General features: G+C 36.7%; 1 protein-coding gene across 1 annotated transcript in view; it reads right to left on the reverse strand.

Moving 5' to 3' along the window:
* STXBP6 (syntaxin binding protein 6) overlaps positions 1–23,391 on the reverse strand; it is a 99,454-nt gene that overhangs the window by 21,336 nt on the left and 54,727 nt on the right. Inside the window, exons 3-4 of the mRNA XM_032691411.1 lie at positions 4,736–4,866; positions 2,801–2,966 (exon numbers count right to left, since the gene is read on the reverse strand). Coding sequence (XP_032547302.1) covers positions 2,801–2,966; positions 4,736–4,866 — 297 coding nt within the window. The remainder of the gene's footprint in view (positions 1–2,800; positions 2,967–4,735; positions 4,867–23,391) is intronic.

The raw sequence follows: 23,391 nt of genomic DNA on the forward strand, positions 1-23,391 counted from the left end.
ATCAGACCACACTAAGATTTAAATACGATTTCAATACGCTGCTTTGGACTGGTTAGCCAAATACCCCAACAAACAGTAAAACCAAAAAAACCCCAAGCTACAAATTCTCAACTGAATTTAATAAATTTTGAGCTAGTTCTCAGGTATATGTTTTTTTGATTTGCTTAGCTTACAGTTGGACCTTACTTTCTCCAGCGAGGATGAATCTGAGATCGACAACACATTTCACTGTATTTTCCATTAAAAAGCCACTCGATACTGCAGGTTTTTGAACTAAATGGGTTTTGAGTGGCTCAGTGAGGCTGACACACAGCAAGTGACTGAAATTTAGGGTCAACTATTACTTGGTTACAGTTGTTACAGTTTCTCTCAAATTTAAACCTACCCACAGAGAGTGTAATTCCCAGCGTGAGGAAGAAGTTGGCAGTGTGTGAAGAACAGCAAGAAGCACTGTATCCATGAGGAGATTTATTAGTCCCTGTACCATGTCCACACTCTGTACTGTGTGTGTACACACATAGACCATATCTGTACAGTCAGAATGACCATGAAAGGAATTTGGAAATGGTCACCCATCTGGTATCAGAGGATTACCGAATACTCCATTTATCTAGGAAGTTGTAAAAGGGACGAATGTGGTAGGTCTAGTGTGCGTTAAAAAAGCAGAATTAAGCAGATGTTTACAAACCTCAGTGGCAATTTTTTTTCACTGTGATGACACTTGCTTAGATAAAGTTAATAACTGGGTCAGTTGAATCAGGAACTCAGTTTGAACAGTCAAGCTTAGGAAAATAATGCAAGTTCAGAGGTGAAATGGTGGTGTCTATTAGTAACAACTTATTGACAGGAAGGATGCCATGGGACCATTAGCAAACAGATGACAAACACGAGACTTCCATATGAAATGGAAAAATTGGTAGAGTATATCTTCTCCCATCAGTGCTCTTCCTCCTCACCACCACACCATAAAGGAAACAAGGAAAATCCTATTAATGTAGAAAAGGAAAGAAGAAGGAAGAGAGGAAGCTTACAAGAATTTTGTACATTTTTTCTTAGTTTGAGAAGACACTAAAAGAAAATGGATGATTGACAAAGTTATCTGTAACATCACTGCCAGTTAAAATGAAAGCATCAAACTGGATATGGTTTCCCTGTTCTTCAAGTTTATCTTTGATGTTTTAGAGGAGAGGGATTCAAGATAAAATAACAAAGAAAAAGAATATATAAAGGTCTCTGCACGAAATAATAGTTCTGATAATAATGTAGAGGTATGTATTCTAGATTTATGAGAGGTGAATTACCACAAAAAAAAAAACTGAGTAGGGCTCTCTATATTTATAACTGATGTCTACTGGGGGAAAGAAACAACAATTAAACGAAATCTGAATTCAGCTTGCACTTCTCTTTTAGAGTTTGGAGGCTCACTGATAAAGAGAAAAACAAATTTTTATTCCAGCTGTGAAGAACAGAGAAGGTGTAAAAGTTGTAAAACTGTTCTGCTTTAGAGCACACAGAAGAAGACTGTTTTCAGAAATTTCACACTAAAGGAGTAACTACACAATTCTATTCTCCTAAAGAATGCTTTGTGAAATATGTGAAAATCCTCCTCCCAAAATACTTTTTGTTACTCAGGAAGTAGATTGTAAATACTGATTTCACATATGGACCAGACTCTTTTTAGCTAACCAGACATTTTTTAGTCTGGTTTAGTTTTTAGAATTTGGAAATGCACCTAAAGATATGTGACTTAAGAAACTGTTGTGGTTTAAGTCCAGCTGGAAATTAAGCACCGTGCAGCCACTCGCTCAACTCTTCTCTCTCTCTGCCACCCCAGTAGAATGGGGAGGAGAATCAAAGTAGAAAGTTGTAGGTTGAGTAATCAAAAGAAAAGCAAAATACAGCAATAATGGTAAATAATAATAATGAAAATAAAAAGGGAAAGAAAAAACCAATCAAACGTGATGCACAATGCAATCGTTCACCAGCTGCTGACCAACGCCAGACTCCACTTCCCAAACCTAGACTGACCCCCTTCCAGGCAGCAACTCCCTCTGGTTTATAGACTGGGCATGATGTTGTATGGTGTGGAATATCCCTATGCTCAGTTCGGGGCACCTGTCCCAGGCGTGCTCCCTCACATCTCTTGCATACCTCCTCATTGGCAGAGCATGAGACAAGAAAAAAAAAGTCCTTGACTTAGGATAAACACAACTTAGCAAACAGCAAAACATCAGTGTGTTATCAACACTGTTCTCATTCCAAATCCAAAACACAGCACTGTAACAGCTACTGAGAAGAAATCTTTTCTAGCTGAAACCAGGACACAAAGGTAATAAAACTATAAACTGAATGATTTCTGCCAAGACGAAAGTAAATTCCAAAACACCCATAAGAAGTTTAGTAATAAGCACTTTTTCACAACCTGTGAGGAATCAGTAATGCAGAAGAGGCTTTTAGTAGATGTTTCAGGCCACTCAAAAATGTTTCTGGATGAACAAAAGCAGAGAGACAAATCAAAATCAAGGTTGCTTAAAAAGAGGGAGGTAAACAACTTCTCACAAGGTGGGCAGGGGATACTGCCTCTAAAATTGAAAATCAGGAAAGCAAAGATAATGGAAAAGTGTGAAGTGGTGCTTGATGGAGAAATGCTAAAGCCTAGAAGTTTAGTGCTAAGTTAGCATATTCAGATCCATAATTTCAAGATGACATTAGGTTACAAGCTTATTTGAACACAGAACAAATCACATGCAAATAATTTCATGTCCATCTGTACAAAGTATTCCAGCTTCAACTGACTTACCTCCCATAATTTTAGATTGGCAGTTGATAAATTCTGGCTTCTTATCTGTAAGGTATCGCTGACAAGTGTGATGTAGAACCTGAAAGAATGTGCATTTTTCTGAAGCTGTGCTTGCTACCCATTGGTCAAAAGCATTTTCAAATAGTAAATCAAATTCCGGGGAATCCTAGAAGAAAAAAAAACAAACACTGCTATTACTCCAGTTTTATAAATGATTTGGAGAAAGATATGAAGTCATTGTTTTTTAAAATATATTTTGTTGGATAAAGCAGACAAGTCATGCAAATCAAAACCCTCCTGGTATTACTGCATATTTTTGTAGATGAAAACCACACAAACAGGAAGTAAATTTTTTTCTTGCTGTTATTTTTAATGAGGAATACTCAGCTATGACAAAAATACCTGAAGACAAAAATACTGTAGATGAAAAAAAATCAAAGTAAAAATCTCATAAGAAACCCTTTTTATCTACAGATATATAGTTAGTTACCTGTGCCTTCTATATTATGCAAACATTTATGCCTCTCAACCCAAAATCTACTTTCACACTATTATAGATGATGTGGTTCTGCTCTCAATGCTCCACCAACAAATAAACTAAGCAAATAACAAGTCCTAGTAACTGTATTTAATGCATTATCATAAAGTGTTGCAAAGGTCTCAGGATAATGTGAACAGAAGACTATTCCTAGAACAAATCAAAGCACTGCTCTATACCATGCATCAACCGCCAAAATAAATGGATTTTATGCAAGAAGTACTGCTATATATTAAGCAATATTTGCTAAACATCGTTTTGCAATCTAACCTGGTAAATATTCTTTTTTAATTGATGACACTAGGAATTCATAGGTAGACAAGTTTGAAAGAAACATTTCTAAGCTTAACAACTCGATAGGATTTATAATCCATTATGTACATAGTTGCACGGTAGATGCTGTAAAAGGGTCTAAAACTCATTTCCCTTATTTATTTCTCATTGCTTTCATTTTCATAGTCCCTTTACCCAGAGAAAATATAATTCCACTCCTTGCATTTCATGAGGTAGTGGCCAAGGGCCTTCTTTTTTTGTACAAAAGACTGTCCTGGGTAGTAACAGAATTTGGTGCAGCATGGTTAAGATGCTTAGGTGGCTGATCAGAGCACAGCTTTGAAGAAATCAAGGGAGTTAGTCACAAAAACATTTTGCTCTACAAGGAACACAGTAAGTCACTTTGTGATCACACATTGATGAGCCACATTTCTAACTTCTACTTATGCTGTTTTACTCCTGGAGAATTGTATACATTAGCCTATTACATATTAGCATGACTTTGTCTTGAGACAGTTTAAAGTGGGCTGTGCATTCCAAATTAAAGGAACAGTTCCGGAACTATTTAGTGTAGGACTGGTTTGTTTTATTTTATTTTTGGTAGTTTTCTGTTTAAATTAGCATTCATTTGCCATTGGCAACTAAAGGACACTACCACCTTTTGTAGCAAAAGATAAGAAATGCAGAAGTATCTGAGGAGAGGATTGTCCTGGAAAAAATGCAAGGTTCACAATATTTCACAAACTTGAACCTCCTCTGTCTTCATGTCTACCTATTGCTCTATCTCACAAAACAGCTGCACGCCAAAGTAGACTCCAGGAGGCTTATAGCTGAAGTAAAGGCAAACAGGGCTCTTACTTTTCTCTTTACAAAGAAGAGAGAAAGTAGGAAGAAAAGTATGGAAAGACAGGAAGAAAAAAACCTGTATGACTGAGTTTTAGCCTCCTCTCATCTTTCCCATTAAAATTGACTTTACATATGCCATTGAGTTATTCCTTTCTTGAGAATTTGCACTTAAATCTGCATCTTTTCTTTCCACATGCCTTTTGAATAGTGAAAGAACTGATTCACAGATCAGTTACCTAAGAGTTCAAGGTTCATTTTCTAGAACTGTTCAAACTCACCCGATTAGGGTCTATACCATTGACCTGGCGAAGCTGCTCGAGCATCCACTGCGTTCTCCTGACAAAGGACGTAGAGCCTTCAAATTGCTTCACCTTCGTTATAGATGCTTGAGCTGGTTTCTTGTTCGTCACTGAACATATAAAAAATCATAACTGAAATCGGCTTTAAGATTGAGGAAGGTGCTGTTTACTTCACTTATAACTAGTTGGTTTGCTGGAGTATCTTCTGTAATATCCCACAAAGTGGGACAGTAAAACATATTCTCTTTCCTCCATAACATACTGAAAAGCACATTCCTTATTTTCTACCACTCAAAATTGGATTTCTTTTAGCCACTATCAGCTTAAATTACCAACATTCTGTAAAAAAACCCAGAACTACAATAAAGGTCTTTTCATTTGCATTCTTAAAATCACAGAATCAAAGAATGGTTTGCGTTGGAAGGGACCTGAAAACTCATCTAGTTCCAACCCCTCTGCCATGGACAGAGACATCTGTCACTAGACCAGGTTTCTCAGAGTTCCACCCAACCTGTCCTCAAACATCTTCAGGGATGGGACATCCACAACCTGTTCCACTACCTTTCCATCCTAGTAAAGACTTTTTTCTTCTTAATATCTATTCTAAACCTCCCTTCTTTCAGTTCAAAGCCATTCCCCCTTTGTCCAGTCATTACATGCTCTCATAAATAGTCCCTCTCTATCTTTACTGCAAGCTCCTTTCAGGTACTGGAAGGCTGTGGTGATGTCAACCTGAAGCCTTTTTTTATCAGGCTGAAGAAACCCAGTTCTCTCCGCCTTCCCTCACAGGAGAGATGCTCCATCAATTATCGTACTGTTCTCTTTTCCCCACGCCAATTAGCTTAAGTTTCTCATATCCAGCCTCTTATTCATTTCTTTCTCTTATTCTCATTTTAGAAAACATAGAAAAACCCCAAAACATATCACCTGTAAGTATATGTACCTTTTAAAAAAATCTGTTACTTTAGGTTGAATTTCATGTTATTGATGGGGGGGAGGAGGGGGGGGAGAAAAAAAAAGGTTTTTTCCAGTCTTTTCACAAAATGACACATGTAGGTCATGTTTGTATAACAGCACCACCATCTATGACATCTAATTCCCAGTCATCAGACAGAAGTATAAGCACATTGAGAAAGTAAATTCACCAAGTCAACAACAGTCTGCGAAAAATACAGCTATAATAATTAAGGAACTAAAGTTTGCTTGATGCCCCCCCTCCCAAATATTAGGTACATCAAACAACAATGATAAATAAGAAGGATCCTATTTATTATAAACAAAATGTATGTTAAGCCACGGAAGACTGCTCTGCTTTTGGAAAAGAATAAAAAAGGCAATATAAATGCTCAAATTAGTGTATCATGAAGACAGAATCAGGTTTTCAAAGACTACTTAAACATTAAAGCTAACTTTTCAACAGCAGAAAACTTGACTTTTTTTAATCAGTATAGCTTTTAACCTCCATGGAAATATTATAAGCAGTTTTAGATACTTTCTCTAGTCAAATGTGTATTTTCTTTACATATTATCTGCTGCTGTATGTTAAGTCACTTGCAAACACATTTCCACCTTCTGTGAAGAAATAATTTGTATAATCATTGTACTGCATAATCTACTAAAGCTGGTGTGTCATCTATTTTTCTACTTAAACGCCTTCCAAAAATAACTTTATCCATATGGTCTTCCAAATAAGAGTATTATTGGAAAAGTCACTTTTCTCTGCTTTTAGATGCTGGCAGTTACAGAAGGCTTTTAAAATAATCAAGACTTGAAAAGTAAGTTTGTTTATTTTTGTGCACCCCATTAGTCCAAATAACTAGAAAAAGTAAGAGTCTTCCCACTCAGAAGATTCATACTGCATGCAATTCTGCACCCAGGGGCACAGTTAAACAGTAAGTAAATACTGATGTAATACCTTATCATTACATAAAAAGTTAATATTGCACCTTAAGATGAAAATTTTAAAATGCACAAATCAGTGTTTTGATGTTAAAATGCACTTTGGAATAGATTAGAAAATGAAGATTAAGACGAAAAGCTCTTTTCAGCATCTCAGATTTAAACATTTTCAGTTCCATGTGTGTCTATGGAAGTCCAAACACCCTTATGAGAACTAAACTTGATAAACAGAAAATTAATTTCTAAGGAAATTTTAACAGGTAAAGAAGACTGGAAAATGAGATACTAGCCTTCCACATGGCAGATAATTGTTTTTAAGAAGTTACTTTGGAACAGAAAGCATAGTTCTCAATATATTGATCAGACTATTGACAAGACTGCAGTAAACAGATTGCCAGAAGTCTTCTCATTGGCAGTTGAAGCACTGAGAGCCAAACTGGTGCATGGGTAGCATGGGATTTAGAATTTTATGTCAAATAGTACAGAACACAGAGGATCAATGCAGTATCAGAAAGGTAGCAGCAAAATTAGACCAGAATAACTACTGAAATGCAAAGGCTATATATTACTAAAAAGTGAGATTAGTATTAAAGATTCATCGCTTGCTCAATAGCTTACACACCCATGCCTAACAATACCAATAAAGCAGAGGTGACAGAAATCTCATCTATACTTACAGGGTATATACAGGTTCTGGTTCTACTGCAAGTCTACACAATACTGAGTGGGAAACAAACTCACAAGTTGCAAGAGCAGACCACAAGTTTATGTGCCTATCTTTACAAAATTCACCCTTTATAGTATATATTCACATCTTTTTTGTCAACTCCAGTGATCACTTTGAAACACTTTATAGCATTCCACTAGGCCAAGTTTCACATATCTTCTACAAAGCAGTACTAATTGAAGGCTATCTAACACTAGATTAACTTTAATGGTCTGTGGATTATTCTCTTTCCAAGCGAAACAGAGAATAATCTACTGCTGAATAGGCCATGTATTAAAAAGAAAAAATTGTGCATACTACACTTAAGTCACATATATAATTAACACTAGCAGCATTGCAAAACAAAGCATTCAACACTAGAACAAATTGTGTGATCAAATGCTATTTTTTCTCCTCAGAATCTCACGGATAACCAATTATGAAATGTATAGCCTTAAACTTCAATACAGCAAACTTCTCATTGTTCTGAAGCCTTCTACATGACATACATTCTAGTGCTCTTGAAAACAGGGGTCATCACATCTTTCAAGGTGAAAATATCAAATTTTACAGATATGATAGCTGAACACGAAATGTCTAATCTCAACATCTACATATATTGGTTGGTTTGACATATCCAAAATCTACTTTTCCAAACTTCTCTATATAGCACTTTTAATAATCAGTGAACAGTAACTTTGCCTTCATCTGGAGTCATTAGTGCTCTGTACTTTAGTGAAACAAGATCCTACTAAGTTTCTAAACTTTGGCAACTCCTAAAAATGCCTCAGTGATAGACTGTAAAAAGATCTTGACTAAATGATTGTTTCTATATAATTCACCAAACAGGAGCTCTGAGGAGAGGTCAAGAGGACTACTCTTCTGTAGAGGAGTTTATAAGGACCTAGGGTGTGTCAGTCATCTTAGGTAGAAATTCAGTCTTGAGCTGAATGATGCGACCCTCTTGGAAAATGGCAGTTCCTCCTTTAGATCTTACACTCATAATTATTGTGCACAGCCAAACTGATCTAGTTGCATCTCACCTTTTGTGTTTTGGCATTTTAGGAAACAGCTAGCAATTCTACTGCATTCAGCTACCCACGATCCCACCAAACATGCTTGAAAACCTTCACTTAGTCCATGACAGCTTGACAGTAGTATGGCAATCATTACAACTCTGAGAAACCCTTTGGTACCTGGGAAAACCATCCTCACTAGCTGCTCATTATGCTTCCTTAAAAACCAGAACACTTCACCAGCCACTGAGTGGGTGTAACCTTGCAAACATGTAAAAAGTATTTTCTAAAACCTGAAAAAATGTGAAAGCAATTACATACTCCTAGTCACATTCATTCTCTGACAAATCATTTGGGTGTTTTTGCTAAAATCCTCCACAATCATTGTCTACTTTACTAGAAGACAATATTTAAGTTAAGCTTCAATTTTAGGTGTTTTTTTTGTTTGCTTTGCCTTTTTTTTTTTTTCTTTTAAACTGTAACATCATGCCTTCAAAATAAGAAGCTGTAGTAACGTAGACAAAATATGTTTATTTGGAATGCATCAAGAAGGTGGTAGGTCCATATGGTATTTCTGTGTGTCATTAGATAGAAATAAATAAGCTTTTTTTTTTTTAAGCAACAGACAGTTATTGGTAAAAGTAAGAAAGAATGTGTGAGAAATCAGCTACAGCAATTTATGATGTAAGATGTTGTGAAGTTTGGCTTAGTGACTTTTCTGGACTTTCTGGTTTTTTTTATGTGGTTTTTGTTTGTTTGTTTTTTAACACTTAATTAACATACAACCAAAACTTGCTGAGTCAGAAACAGCACTAGTTCTTCTGGGATTGAAGACATTATTAACCATTTTGCATCACAAATAAAAGTAAGTTACAGTATTAAGTTTTAAAGAGGTTTGAGAGGCATGCATGCATTTAAGTGAAATACTCTTGTTTCAAAAACAGATCAGAGAATACAAAGCAGAAATAGATCAGAATTATCTTTAGAAAATGCTGTGACAGAGGCAGGAAAGTTATTGTTCTCATCATTTGGAACATATCAAAACAGAGGTATTTGAATTCCAGACCTCATTTAGAATCCAGTCCCACATACATGTCTAGCACCTTAAGCATCAAATCAGTACAGCTCTTTTCACACAGAGGGCAGTATTTAAAGTCATAAGCTGTCATGCAGTCACAGTTCATCTCATCTGCAGCCCAGAATGTATTTTATTTTTTCAGTCCTCTACAGTAACTTTATTTGAATGAAAAACATAAAATAATAAAAACCAGTTAATCCCTTAAATACCTACACCACAATACCTGGACTTGAGAAACAGTCTGAAAAGCTCTAAACCAATCCATTATGGATTTCTATTTATTTTTCTTTAAATTTGGATCTGTGCATTTAATAACTCAAACTCTAGATAATTAGGAATTTTATGACAAATGGCTTAACTGCCCCACAAAATTTCTAGCCATATTTTGGATGTATTTCTAGAGTGCTGAATGACTGAAATAAATATTGAAGGGAGAAATTAAAAAGCACAGTCTTGAAGCAGGCAGTGACTGCTGCAACTCTTCATATTATAACAAGAATTTGCTTTATCTGGGTAATATGTAGATTAATAAATTAAATAGCCTTATCTTTTATTGCTTTTGTGTCACCAGCTCTTGAACAAACAAACAAACAAAAAAACAGAAAGAAAAAGCAAATAGTGTAAATTAAGTAAGATAAATCAAAAAAACAGTTTCATTTGTGAAATTTTTTCAGTTGTGAAAGTCAGATTGAGCATTGCTCCTGAATAGGCCTGTAGAAGTCTACTGCAGGCATTGGCTGCCTATGCAATTTGATCCTCAGGTATTTATCAATTAAATGTTACAGCATGATCTATCTGTATATCAAAACTTGTACAATGGATACTCATCTCTCAATTCACAAGTAAACAATTACGCTAAGTTCTTCAAACTGGCTGTTAATAATTAATGATGGGAAAAATCCTTAGAATGCACTCAAGGTAGTGTAAGGCCTTTTGAAAAAAGGTCTCTGATGAAGAAAATGTTGAACTCAATTCCATGGCAGTGTGATGCAATTTCATGGTCACTGTGCCTAGAATTTAATAATTCCTATCTTCTATATTCTAATCATATGCTAACATAAAGAAAACCTCTTCACATTGAGACTAAGTCTAAACCAGCCAGGAGTTTCCTAAACAGCTTTTGATTCAGACAGAATAAAAAGAGCAAATTTAAAAGCAGTAGCACATTTTAATTAAAAATACTGTTTAAAGCCAACAGATTTTATTAGGAAATAGATAAAATTATGTATTAGAATTTGTGACAGAAATGCTTTTCTTTTTCCAAGCCAGTTCTTAGGGGAAAAGGTAGGTTATGAACAGACTGTGGCAGAGATACTCCTCTATACTTTCCAGTTCTCAAGAGTTACATATTGAAAAGCTGTCTTTTCCTTCTAGACTTCTGTTTGCACAATTACATCTAAGTCTCATTCTGCAAGTCGCTTCACTCCCAGCCACTAAGGCAACAACTATTTCTTAAACTTGCAAATAGCTCATTGACTAAAATTCTGACAGTCACATACACGATCTTGGTAAGCTATGGCTACCAGTTAGGCTGATTATACCACAGAATCAGACTCCTTTGGGTTGGAAAGGACCTTAAAGATCATCTAGTTACAACCCCCGTGCACGGCAGTGACACCTAAGGATCTGAAGTTTCTGACATCGAAAAAATAGTGACTTTTTGTTCCTTTGTTCAATTGCTACTCAATTCTGCAACGTGTTTAATTTTTTGATTCAGAAAAGAAAGCACACGTAACTTGTGGAAACGTTCCAGAAATTTGAATAAATCCAAGAAATATTTCTTTCCTGAAATCGTCAAAGTACAAAGGCTCAAAGAAACAACATTAAGATATCCACAAGGACTGACCCCTATTTGCTGTTCTCACCTATGTAACTCCAAAGCAAAAGTCAAGAAAAGAAGATTTATCTCTATTCCTCTAACACAAGAAGACCTTCCTTCTGCCAGAACAACTTTACAATCGGTTTCCCCCATTGCAAAATCTTACTCTCCCTGTTTTCTTCCCGGAGCAAGGAAATGAGGACTAGGCAGGGGAAATGACACTAAATAACACATCTCCTCAAGCCCTATGATAGTAGAAACTTGTATTACTCTGTTCTGCATGGCTCCAAGTAGTTGAAACTGCTACTGTTCAGGCCACATGATCCCACAAGCAAAATATGGTCCTGGCAAGCAGCTTCTAGCATTTCCCACAGCAACTTTCCAATAATCAGAAAAATGAAGCTGAGAATTAAGATGGAGGAAATATGTACATTCTGCCTTATTTAGGTATTAAGGAATAAGGACTGGCTACATGAAACTGTCTTAGTATACCATGTGAATTTCAGGAAAACGGTTTCTAGTCTACTTCACATGATGGTTGTGAGCTTTGCTGTCTATCAATTCCATCCTTGAGTTTGAGCACCAAAACTTGTTTCATGTTTTCCAAGCAGTTTCAACTAACACTGATTTAATGTGCAGTTTGAATTAATTCTCAGACTCTGAGCCTTCCCACTGTGATTGTTCAACTACTACCTCCTGCATACCTGATGTTCTTAGACCTGAACTATCTATAATACAAAGAGATGCTCTGAGAAGACTGCGCTAATAAGAACTCTGTTTTGCCACTTTCAGGATTAATTTTAGGCACAAAGGAAAGATATATTTGCAGTAGAAGACAACTAGCCTTACTGAAAATAAAAAACAGCTAAAACTGGGACAGATTTAAATTCCCGCTTCTGGTCAATGCTTGTTAGGTGTTAAAATGTTGAAAAGTTGAGGCTTGACTTTTAGAATTGCATCTCCTACTTTTGCCCATATCTCCTCTTTCCTTCATTTGACAGTGCTGCTTTCTCACCATCTGGGATCTAAGAAGCTGAAAGCAGGGAGAAGTAGCACAGTTCCACCTTCTCCACTTGCCAAATAGGACATGAGGATGTAAGTGGCTCTACATACACAGCAGTGTAACCAAAAATTAACTCCTTGTTTCTTTAGACACAGCATAATGTTTTGACATCAAACTGGAAACCAAGAAAAGAGAAGCTTTCAGATACCACTCAGGCAAACTACTCATAAGTCTAAACACATACTGATTTTCCCACAGCCCTTCCCAACAGTTCAGACAACAATTTGCATCATCTGTCATGCTTAAATCAGCATCTAGTGTATCATAGTGTGTAACAAGTTGCAAGCCTCACTCTCACTGCTTCAGAATAAAAATGTATGAAATACATATCACTTAATTAATGTACATTCATACACTTCTCAAAATATAGTTTTATTTAAGTAATTTTTTTCTACATACGAGTTATCTTTATCTGTTAAATAGTAAAGCAAAAATCAAATATTAAAAAAATCAATTACCCTAGATATTCAGTTTAAGATATATAGTATATCTTTCCAAGGTGAAAGACTAAACAAAAGAGTTTTCTGGTGCCTTCAAATAAAAAAACCCAAAAATTAAAAAATTGCTTTGAGCTGCAATGAAAAAAACTGGTTTTTTGGTCATGCATATGACACCATAAAATGTTCTAAGCCTGAAGTGAGAGCCTGTATGCTTTCCAAACATACCACTGACTACAGTAATAACAAACTGCTACTCATAAGCAGAGTGCCTTGCCTTTTGGTTTGCACCCAGTCATATATGCTTTTCACAGAACCATGTAAATACCTGTCCTTAAAAACAGGTTTTATGACTATTCAAACACTTTAACCCCCATCATACCATATACTTTGCAGTCCTTACAGTTTCTTGACAGGCTCATCTTTCATTCCTCTCAAATTTTTAAAGCTAGAAATATATAAGTTTTGCAGTTATAAATTAATATTGCTTAAATTATTCTTCAAATACTACAGTGATATAGTTTAAGTTATTGATATCAAAGCAACTGCTTTTCGTATTGGTAGTTATACAGACAGACGCAGTTAACAGTGGCAAGAATGGCAGACTTCATTTTACAGCCAGAGAGAAAGCTTCTGCTTAACTGCAAATATCTGGAAAGGAATCTTATTAAACGCATATTCACTTCCAGAATGATGACTGAACTTCCAGGTTTTGTTTGAATTGCCTTTTACTACTCTATATTGCAAAGCAGCCAACTTTCGAACTTTTCCCACCTCCTTTTTCCTGCATACAGCCAGCTGCATTTGAAGACTCTTTAGATATTTCTAATCAAATACAGCAGATTTATGAGTTGTTGTTTTTAGCTAAACCTAGTTGAGAGGGCAGGATGCTCTGACAGATCTACCAAAGCACTGTAACTGTAGAGGAAGATAACAGGTATTCCAGTCAGGTCCCAGGGAAGAAGGATGACTTTCTCACGACCCAGAGACCAAAATCCTCATCAAGGATCTCTCAATCAGTGTAAAACTCCTGCTGAGCCTGGTCTAGAGCATTTTGTATTAGTAGTTCACCTTGTCCTGGTATGATAGAGCCTCATCTCTTAACTGGAAGGTATATGGTAATTGAGAATTTCAGTCCACTGTAGCACATGCCACTCTTAGTCTAGATCATCTATAGCTGCAATCTTCTTTGCTCTTTTTTCCTTAAAAGGAAGGCAGCATCCTACACAGACTTTGCTGAACAGGATACTTTAAATCACCTTGTAACCATTTATGCATATTTCAGAAAATCTCACTTCAATTTAGTTTAGAAATCAAGGATCAAGACACAGACCACGGTGAACATCTGTGTGGATGTCCTTTTATCAAATTCTGGTCACTTCAGCACCTGTAACTATGGGGAACCAGTTAAAATCAATACCACAAAAGTACTTGTAAACTCAAGTGGAATTTGGCGTAATTCCCATACAAGTCAACAGATGTGCATCCGCATGCAGAGAGTACACTAGGAATTACCTCACTGGCCTGAAAACAATGTTTGAGCTTCACAGCAAGTGTCCTGAGAGGCAGGAAGAGGTTCTGGAAAATTAAAGTTTGAATTTGTTACTCAGTAACTCATACAAAAAGCATGGTCTTAACAAATAGTGCTCCTTTTCTAAGCTTGCTTAGATAACTTGACAGGCTTCAGGTTCTAGAACAAATTGCCCAATGACTTTTAAGATCCTACAGTCTAAGAGGATCCCATTGTAACAGGGTAGAGGGTTTACCGGAGCTTTTAAAGTGACTTGGAAAACTGTTTTCTTGATTTGGCACTAAATCAATGACCTAAAATACAGCAGACAAGACTGCTACTAAAGAATATACTTTGTATGCCACAGATGCAAGAAAGGACTCTAGTTACATCTGTTCAAGACAAAATCCCTAGCTTTTGCTATACAACAACCTAAGTCAGAACAGCAGTGGGTAAATTATTCCATACTCTTATGACTGAAACTGTCAGACACAATTCTACTAAACCTTCCACATTCACATGTGGTGTAACAACATCTAAATCTCAATATAAGCAACTAAAAAGACTGGTCGACCTTGACCACTTACCACTATGAAGAAATTAAGAAACACACACACCCACACACCCCCAAACCAGCAAACACCCCAGAAACATATGTGGGGAGGTACAGGGGGGATTAAAGGAGAGTCAAGAAGGAAGGAAAATTTTAACTGAAGCCAGTTACTTAAATCCCATCCATTCAACAACAACAAAAGCCAGTACCACAACCTATGAAATACTCTGCCCACAGTATATAACCCACAATACATTTAATCAGCAGATGTCACATGTCCAGCCTTTCTTGCATCTTATTTCTCTAAGTGTAATAATTACTATGAAGGGATGCTTTCATATGATGATGGGTTTTGCTGTCTGAATTATTTTTAATAACTAAACAACTAGGATGAAATACAGCAAGCAACACATGCATTTCAGGTAGCACAGCCTGAGACATAAAAGAAGGGGGAAAAAAATATCCCTGAAGTATATTTCGATTTTTTCTGAACTTGATTTAAGTTCATAAAGATAAGGCTACCAGAACTAATACTATTAGATCTGAGAGAGTGCTCACATTATGTGTCTTACACAAATCCAGTACTCTACATATCAGCAGGTCTTATTTCTATCCTAGTTATCTGGTAGGACTGTCCAGAGAGCAATTTTTTTATTTCATATAAAACAATTAAGGAATGAAAAGCCTCCTTGAACAGTAACTTTAAAAGATACTCAACAAAAGAAAGGTCCATCAAGGAATATTTGTGGCGGGAGAGAATTGAGCACAAGTAGGTCTCACTTTGATATGCATTTAGGGGAGAGCTGAAGGACTTTCCTAACAGCTTCCATATCCCAGACCACAGACTATATAACTAGCAGAAAATTAAAGGGAAAGTCACCTCTGCAAATTGGAAGTTTGCCTCCCCATATTTCTTCAAAACTTTACACAACAGGCTAACATTCCAAAGTCATGTGGAGAAGTGATTTATGATGATGTACTTAAACAACCAAGTACTTTGACAAGGTACATTCTCAGACTGCTCAACTGAACAAAAGATGAATATCTAAAATCATAGATACATGACATCACAATAAAATGAATTACATGGAAATATCCAGTATGTTGTCAGAAAAGCCAAAAGCTACTGTGGTAAATGCATGGCTGCCTGCAACTTTCTTCCATGAAATCTCAGCAAGTCAGTTACAACATAGATATTCTTTTTTTAAGTGTCTGTATTTGTGCTTCCCCAGAACTAATTATAAGAAACTTCAGAAAAATTGTTTGCAGTTCTCTTTCTCAAGGATTTTACTGATTTCAAAGATCTTGAGCAGGTTCACTAATTTACTAGATTGCAAGTGCATGCCAACAGCTTTTTTTTCAGTTTGAATTATTTTCCATTTGAAGGAGGCATATTGACTTGTGTATCTTGAAATGTATAGCTCCTTATGTTACAAGATTAATTATTGTTATTTTGTAGGCATATTTCTTACAGGAATATACCCTAGGTAGTTCTTTTAGGCACCAAATTTTCTGTCCAGTACTGTAAGAGGGTATGCTCTTCTCTTTATTCATAACTCAAACAAAATTTGGCTTCAGATTTAATCTCTCAGCTGTAAAGCCATGAATCACAGAATTGTTAGGGTTTGAAGGGACCTCTGGAGACCATTTAGTCCAATCCCCCTGCCAAAGCAGGGTTACCGAGAACAGGTTACATAGGAACATGTCCAGGTGGGTTTTGAATGTCTCCAGAGAAGGAGACTCCACGACCTCCTTGGGCAACCTGTTCCAGTGCTCTGCCACCCTCAATGCAAAGAAGTCCTTCCTCATATTGAGGTGAAATTTCCTATGTTTTAGTTTGTGGCCATTGCTCCTTGTCTAGTTGCTGCGCATCACTAAAAGGAGTCTGGCATCATCCTCTTGGCACCTGCCTTTGAGATATTTGTATGTATTAATGAGATCGCCTCTCGAGACTAAACAGGCCCAGCTCCTGCAGCATCTCCTCATAAGAGAGATGCTCCAGACCCCTCACATCTTCATGGCCCTCTGCTGGACCCTCTCCAGTAGCTCCTTGTCTTTCTTCTACTGAGGAGCCCACAATTGGACACAGCACTTCACATGTGGCTCACTATGGCCAAGGGGGAGGGATCACCTCCCTCGACCTTCTGGCCACACTCTTCCCAGTGCACCCCAGATACCGTTGGCTCTCCTGGTTGCAAGGACACACTGCTGCCTCATGGACATCTTGACATCCACCAGTACTCCAGATCCTTCTCAGCAGACCTGCTCTCTAGAAGGTCAGCCTGCAACCTGTACTGGTACTTTAGGTTATTCCTTCTCAGGTGAAAGACCCTACACTTGCCCTTACAGAACCTCATTAGGTTTCTCTCTGTCCAGTTCTTCAGCCTATCAAGGTCCCACTGAATGGCAGCACAGCCTTCAGGTGTATCAGCCACTCCTCCCAGTTTTGTACCGCAAACTTGCTGAGGGTACATTCTATCCCTTCGTCCAGGCCATTGATAAACAAGTTAAATAAGACTGGACCCAGTATTAAACCCTAGGGAACGCCGCTGACTACACGCCTCCAACTGGATTTACTCCACTGATCACGACCATCTCAAGTCTGCCATTCAGCCAGTTCTTGATCTACCTCACTGTCCATTCATCTAACCCACCTACGAGGATGTTATGCGACAGTGTCAAAAGCCTTGCTGAAGTCAAGGTAGATAACATCCGCTGTTCTCCTCTTTGTCAACCCATCCTGTCATGTCATCACAGAAGGTTATTAGATTGGTCAAGTATGATTTCCCCTTGGTGAATCCATTCTGACTATTCCATATGACCTTCTTTTTTCCTACATGCCTATTGAAGACCTCCAGAAGGCCCTGTTCCATCATCTTTCCAGGGATGAAGATGAAGCTCACTGGACAGCACTTTTGTGGGTCTTCATTCTTACCCTTTTTGAAGATGGGAGTAATACTGACTTTCCTACACTCATCATGCACCTCTCTTGTTTTCTGTTATTTTTCAAACATGATGGAGAGCAGTAGAGCAACAAAAACTGCCAGCTCTCTCAGCACCCATGAGTGCATCCCATCAAGGCTCATGGATTTATGTGTGTTAAGTCTGTCTATCTGATCTCTAACCCAACCCTCTACAGCCAGGGACAAGTCTTCCTTTCTCCAGTCTTCTTCCCTTACCTCTGATGTCTGGGACTTCTGAGAGCCGTCCTCAGCAGGCAAAGAAGGTATTCAGTAATTCTGCCTCCTCTGTGTCTTCTGTTACCAGGACACCATTTGATTCAGCAGCGGCCCCACATTTCCCCTAATCTTTCTTTTGCTACTGATACACTTGTAAAAACCTTTCTTGTTGTCCTTGATCTCCTTTGCCAGACTCAGTTCCAAGTGGCCTCAGCCTTTCTCATTGCATCCCTGCATACTCTGACAATGTTCGTATGGTCCTCCCATGTGGTCTGCCCCTTTCTCCACATCCCATAAATTTCTTTCTTGTGTTTGAGATTTACTAAGAGCTCCCTGCTCATCCATACAGGTCTCATGCCCCCTTTGCTTGACAGCTTTATCATTGCAATATGCTGGTCTTGATGTCGGAGGAAGTAGTGCTTAAATGATGACCAGCTCTCTTGGACTCCCTTCTCTTCTAGAGCCCTTTCTCATGAGATTCCTGTAAGGAGGTCTCTGAACAGGCTGAAGTTAGCTCTCTGAACTTTAGAGTTCTAGTCTTGCTTACTGTTTTGCTTCAGCCACACAGGATCCTGAGTTACACCATCTCATGGTTGCTACAGCAAAGGCTGCCCCCCAACCTTTACATCTTCAACCAGAAGAAAAACTAACCTGAATGTTCCCTATGCTATTAATTAATTCATGCAATTGCAAGCAAACAAACACAAACGACTGCTTGGAAACAGGTTCAAGATACAATTGACGACTCATGAACAATGAGAAAAACAGATTCCCTAGAGACATAAGAATGTCTCAAAAAAATGTAGAAATAACTCTTGCACGTTTTAAATAGAAAATAGTATCTTAAAAGCCTTTTAATCATTTATATGCTAATGTATCATTATTTTTTCAATTTGCAGTACATTTTTTTTACTGCTTATAGTTTTTCTTTGTGGAAGTTTTTCCTCTGAAAATTACTCTGAAAACTAGTCTATACTACCTGTGTTACAAAAGGAGTTTTCTTCCTGAATTTAGAGCAGAAAAAGCAAGAGACTCAACCTTATTTCTTTACACATTATTATTTCTTTGTCACCTTAGAGACATGTTATTAGATATAATTGGAAACAACTGTTTCCAGTAATTGAATGATCACTAGCATTATCTTTACTAAACATTAAGATCATGATTTCCTTTACATTTTTATCAAACAGGAACAACCCTAGAAGCCACGTAACGTGAATATGTTTCACAGTAATATTTTTACATTTTACATCTGACAGAATTCACTTTTTGCTCCTCTGCAGATTGTTAATAATTCAGCTGGGATGTGCCTGTGTTTGACCTGACTGAGGAGACAACTGTTTCCAAAGAAAAACAGAACAGAGGAAATAGCTTGCTGGCTAAAGTACAAAGATCACCTAAAAAGATTTTAAAAAAAGCCTCTTATACTTTTGTTATTTTACATAGTACTGGTCCCTATGTTGCTCCCCTTTGTACTTTCTGCAAAAGGAAATAAAAATCCCCAAAACCTCAAAAAACCAAAACAACCAACCAAAAAAACCAAAGCAAACAACAATCCACAATTCTTTTCTCCTCTTTAGCTTGGCTTGTAATGGAACTACTTTTCAGGTTAACAGATGCTTGCCAAAGCCTTCTAAACACTGTGATCCTGTGATCCTACCAAAATGGATACAGAGCAGAGAAGGAAAACTAACACACCCAAAGGCTGTGAAAGAATTTTTGACACATTAAGTCAAACATTAAGAAGCCAGACCTAAAGGTACAGCTGAAATGTGATATGAAGACAAAAGAGAAAATAGATTTCAATTTGGAAACATTTTAAAGTTCCATTTTGTGTTCCAGGTCAATACTGAAGTGTTATTTAACAAGACTGTATAGGCTGAACTAATTTTGTCCATCTGGAAATCACAACAATAGAAGTTACTATATTGTATTATTGTATGTAAATGTACATTCCAATTTCACTCTACCAAGGACCAATTATCAAGTCACAAAGCTCCCAATGAACGAAAGACAAAAAAAAAAAGCAAATATCTCATTGATACCGTAAGTTAAACAGAAATCCAAAGAACCAATTAAAAAAATGAAGTCAGAACTTCCAAAAGTTATGTTTATACTATATATCAGTGATGACTGTTCAATTTACAATAAATTCAGTAGCATCCAAATGCTATACCCTGCATTTCTTTAACTGTCAAAGATGATTTTGGTATTGGCTAGCAGATTTTACTGATAGGTCATTTTTTCTGAAAGATTAAAACCATTAAAACCAAAAAGTGACATTGTCCCTTTTCCAACATGATGCAATTGCAAAAGTCTTTCTCCTCCTTTACAGGGCAAGAAATTAGCCACTATTTTCAACATTTCCAATATATAGACTAAAATGCAAGACCTTGGTTTATTTAGAGGTTGGCAGATGGAACTAGGAGATAATTAGTGAAGTATACACCTCAAGAGCTACATAAGAAGACATCAGCATTCATGTTGTATGAACTGACTTGGCCTTTGGAAGGGTTATTAATCATCCCTACACAGGGCCAACTAAGTTGATGACTCAGGTCCCCTCAGTTAAGTTTTATGGACAGGGAATGCATACTAACACCTGGTTTGAAACAGATCAGCATATTAGGGTTTGAATACTATCTTAGCTAAGTTTGGTCTCCTGTAGCACACTATGTGAAAAACAGAACAGAAAGAAATTCTATATTCTTAACATTTACGTCAGTCATTTTTACTGTCCTGACCACTCTGTAAAAACTGCAAGCACTTTAAAGTGGGGGAGTTAAAAAGAATTAAGAAAAAAACCCTACTGTATTTCTACTAAATTACCCATTCTTTCACGTCTCTCCATTCAAAATTAAACTCATATCAAGAAACAGAAGAATCTCCAAACACCTGGAGATAACAACTGGAATTTCATCATATACAAAACAAGTACTATTTTTCTTGTATGAAATTTATTACTATGCAACTTACATGCATTTTTGTATTTGTAGTTGTCTTTCTAAACAATTTTTTTTTAGTTGGTTGGCTATGACTTCTTGTAGTTTCTTTCCTATTCTCTGCTTTACATACCCCTAAAGCAGAAAATTCCCAACCTGAAAGAAAAGTTCCTCTATCTCATCTGATGTTTTATGTATAGTAGAGCATTTGTTTGATTTTTCTGTCCTCTAATACACAGTATTAAAATAATCTATTATTCTAAGCCTCATTGCTTTCAAATTGGCTGTTAATAGCTTCTTCCTACTGCACAGTTTACAGCCAAGAATCACTGTGAGCACTGGCTTGTCTGTTGCCTAGTCTGAGGGCTATCTTGTAATTATCCTGTCAGAGTCCTCCATAAATACTCATTGACAAAACCAGTTAAATGGTGCAGCAAACAAGAAAATCTGTTATACTTACAGTAAATTGCTTAGTTTAATGTATCAATGTGCTTCTCAAGGGCTTGAAACTATACTTAAAATTTGTTTTTTAAGACATGATCAGAATAGTCTTGAACTTGAACTACAGTAGTGGCAATAATAACTCCATAGCTTTTTCAGTTTCCTTAAACCTTTATGCTTTGCGAAATAAAATTATTTCAAAGTTTGCCAAAAGTCTTCAACATATTAAACCCTTATAGTAGAAGCTACAGAGACCAGTAGCTTCTAGCTCAGAAGCTAGCTATACTGGTGAATCTTTTGTGAACAATTCCTTATTGGTACCACAGCAACAAATCCATATAACTCCACTCAAAACCTTCAAGTTTAGAAGCAAACCCAGAAATACTAAACCCAATAAACAAATCAAAAGGTTTGTAAAGACTGTGCTATCATTAATTTTAAAAGGAATCACTGACCGTTTCAACAAAATATATTATCTAATACTAAAAAGGAAAGAAATACAAAATGGAGAGAAGATGAAACTACCATCATCTGACAAAGATGGACTTAAGGTGGCTAAAGGAAAGTGCTGAGCAGTGAAAAGGACACTGTGGAAATCTAAAGCATAATGGTATAAGCAAGTGGAAGTCTCATTTCAAATCAAAGGTTATTTACTTTACTGGGCTCAGTTCTACACAGTTTAAGGAAGAGGGGATGGGAGATTCAGGACTGCTGCCCATATATCACTATTTCTTGATGCTTAACTAAACTGCACATTTCTATTACATGCCACTACTCTCTGCATAGTTCAGACCTGTAACACTTCACTTTCCTACCAGAGCACTGCGACAGGGGTATGACAATCTTTTTAAGTCAAGATAAAAGGAGAACAGACAAGGAGCTTTGTCACAATCTATTCTCCCTTAATGGTTCTCTTCCACACCATTTCACAGCCAGCCACATCCAGGTATCAAGAGATAATTGGATCAGAGCTTCACCTCTCTGCCTAAGGTTTCAGGAGAAAAAGAACTCCAAGCCACTGTCTTATACACATGGCCTAAAGCTAATAGGTTTTGGTTTTTTGTATAAATTGAGGTCCACTTCAGCCATGCAGGGTCAAACTCTGTCCTGCTTCAATAATTAATAACTGATTTGTTCAGACTGAAAGAAATCACTAAATTGCATTAAGACCTGGTTTTATAATTAGGATTTACATTTTGCAGCTGGTTCTCCAGTGCTAGGAATCAATTTTTGTACAAAAATGCTCTAACAATTAACCATTTTAATGTTTTGTTTCTTTCAGAGAAGCACACATTTTAGGGAGATAAAGGTAATTCAAAACAAGTCAAATGTGGTACATCTATAGCTGGCTTCTATCTCTGTCCTCTACCCACCAAGAAAGTAGTGTACTTCCATACCTTTTTTGTTCTAGAAAACTCAGTATTTATTGAATTCCTTTGAAATTAAAAAAGTTAAACAGAATTGTTGCTAAAGAATTTCCATTACAGAGGGGGAAAAAATTAACTATTTTTCCACAGAAGCAGAAAAAAAAAAAATATTTCACAATTCAGTCCCTGAAAGACAAACCCTACTCAATAAACCTTTGTTTTGCATAATAAAACCTTGATGAGTAAATAAAGTAAAATTTCAGATTAGAGTTATAAGATGGAAACAAAAGCAAAATAGAAGAAGTGTTTGAAATCAAAATGCAAAAATCTAGGTACTTAAAAAAAAACCACATTGGGTTTGCTTCACACTATAAAGATTTGCTTTCACAACTTCAAAGAATTTACAATAACAGCATATTGTCAACAGCTACGATAATTTCTTCGCTCTGACCGTGCCTCCCCCTCAAAGCTGGAAAATCAGTTGGAAATTTCCATTTCCCAAGACTTTGTAAAAAATAAAAATAGAAAAAAGTAGCAAGAAAGATGTCACATTATGTAAGTTGCTTTGGATTGAAATTTAAGAGAAATTTCCTAGAAACACAAGTTTAAAGAAGTTACCAGTATT

Source organism: Chiroxiphia lanceolata, chromosome 6 (genome assembly GCF_009829145.1).
Source record: "Chiroxiphia lanceolata isolate bChiLan1 chromosome 6, bChiLan1.pri, whole genome shotgun sequence".
NCBI classification, from domain to species: Eukaryota; Metazoa; Chordata; class Aves; order Passeriformes; family Pipridae; genus Chiroxiphia; species Chiroxiphia lanceolata.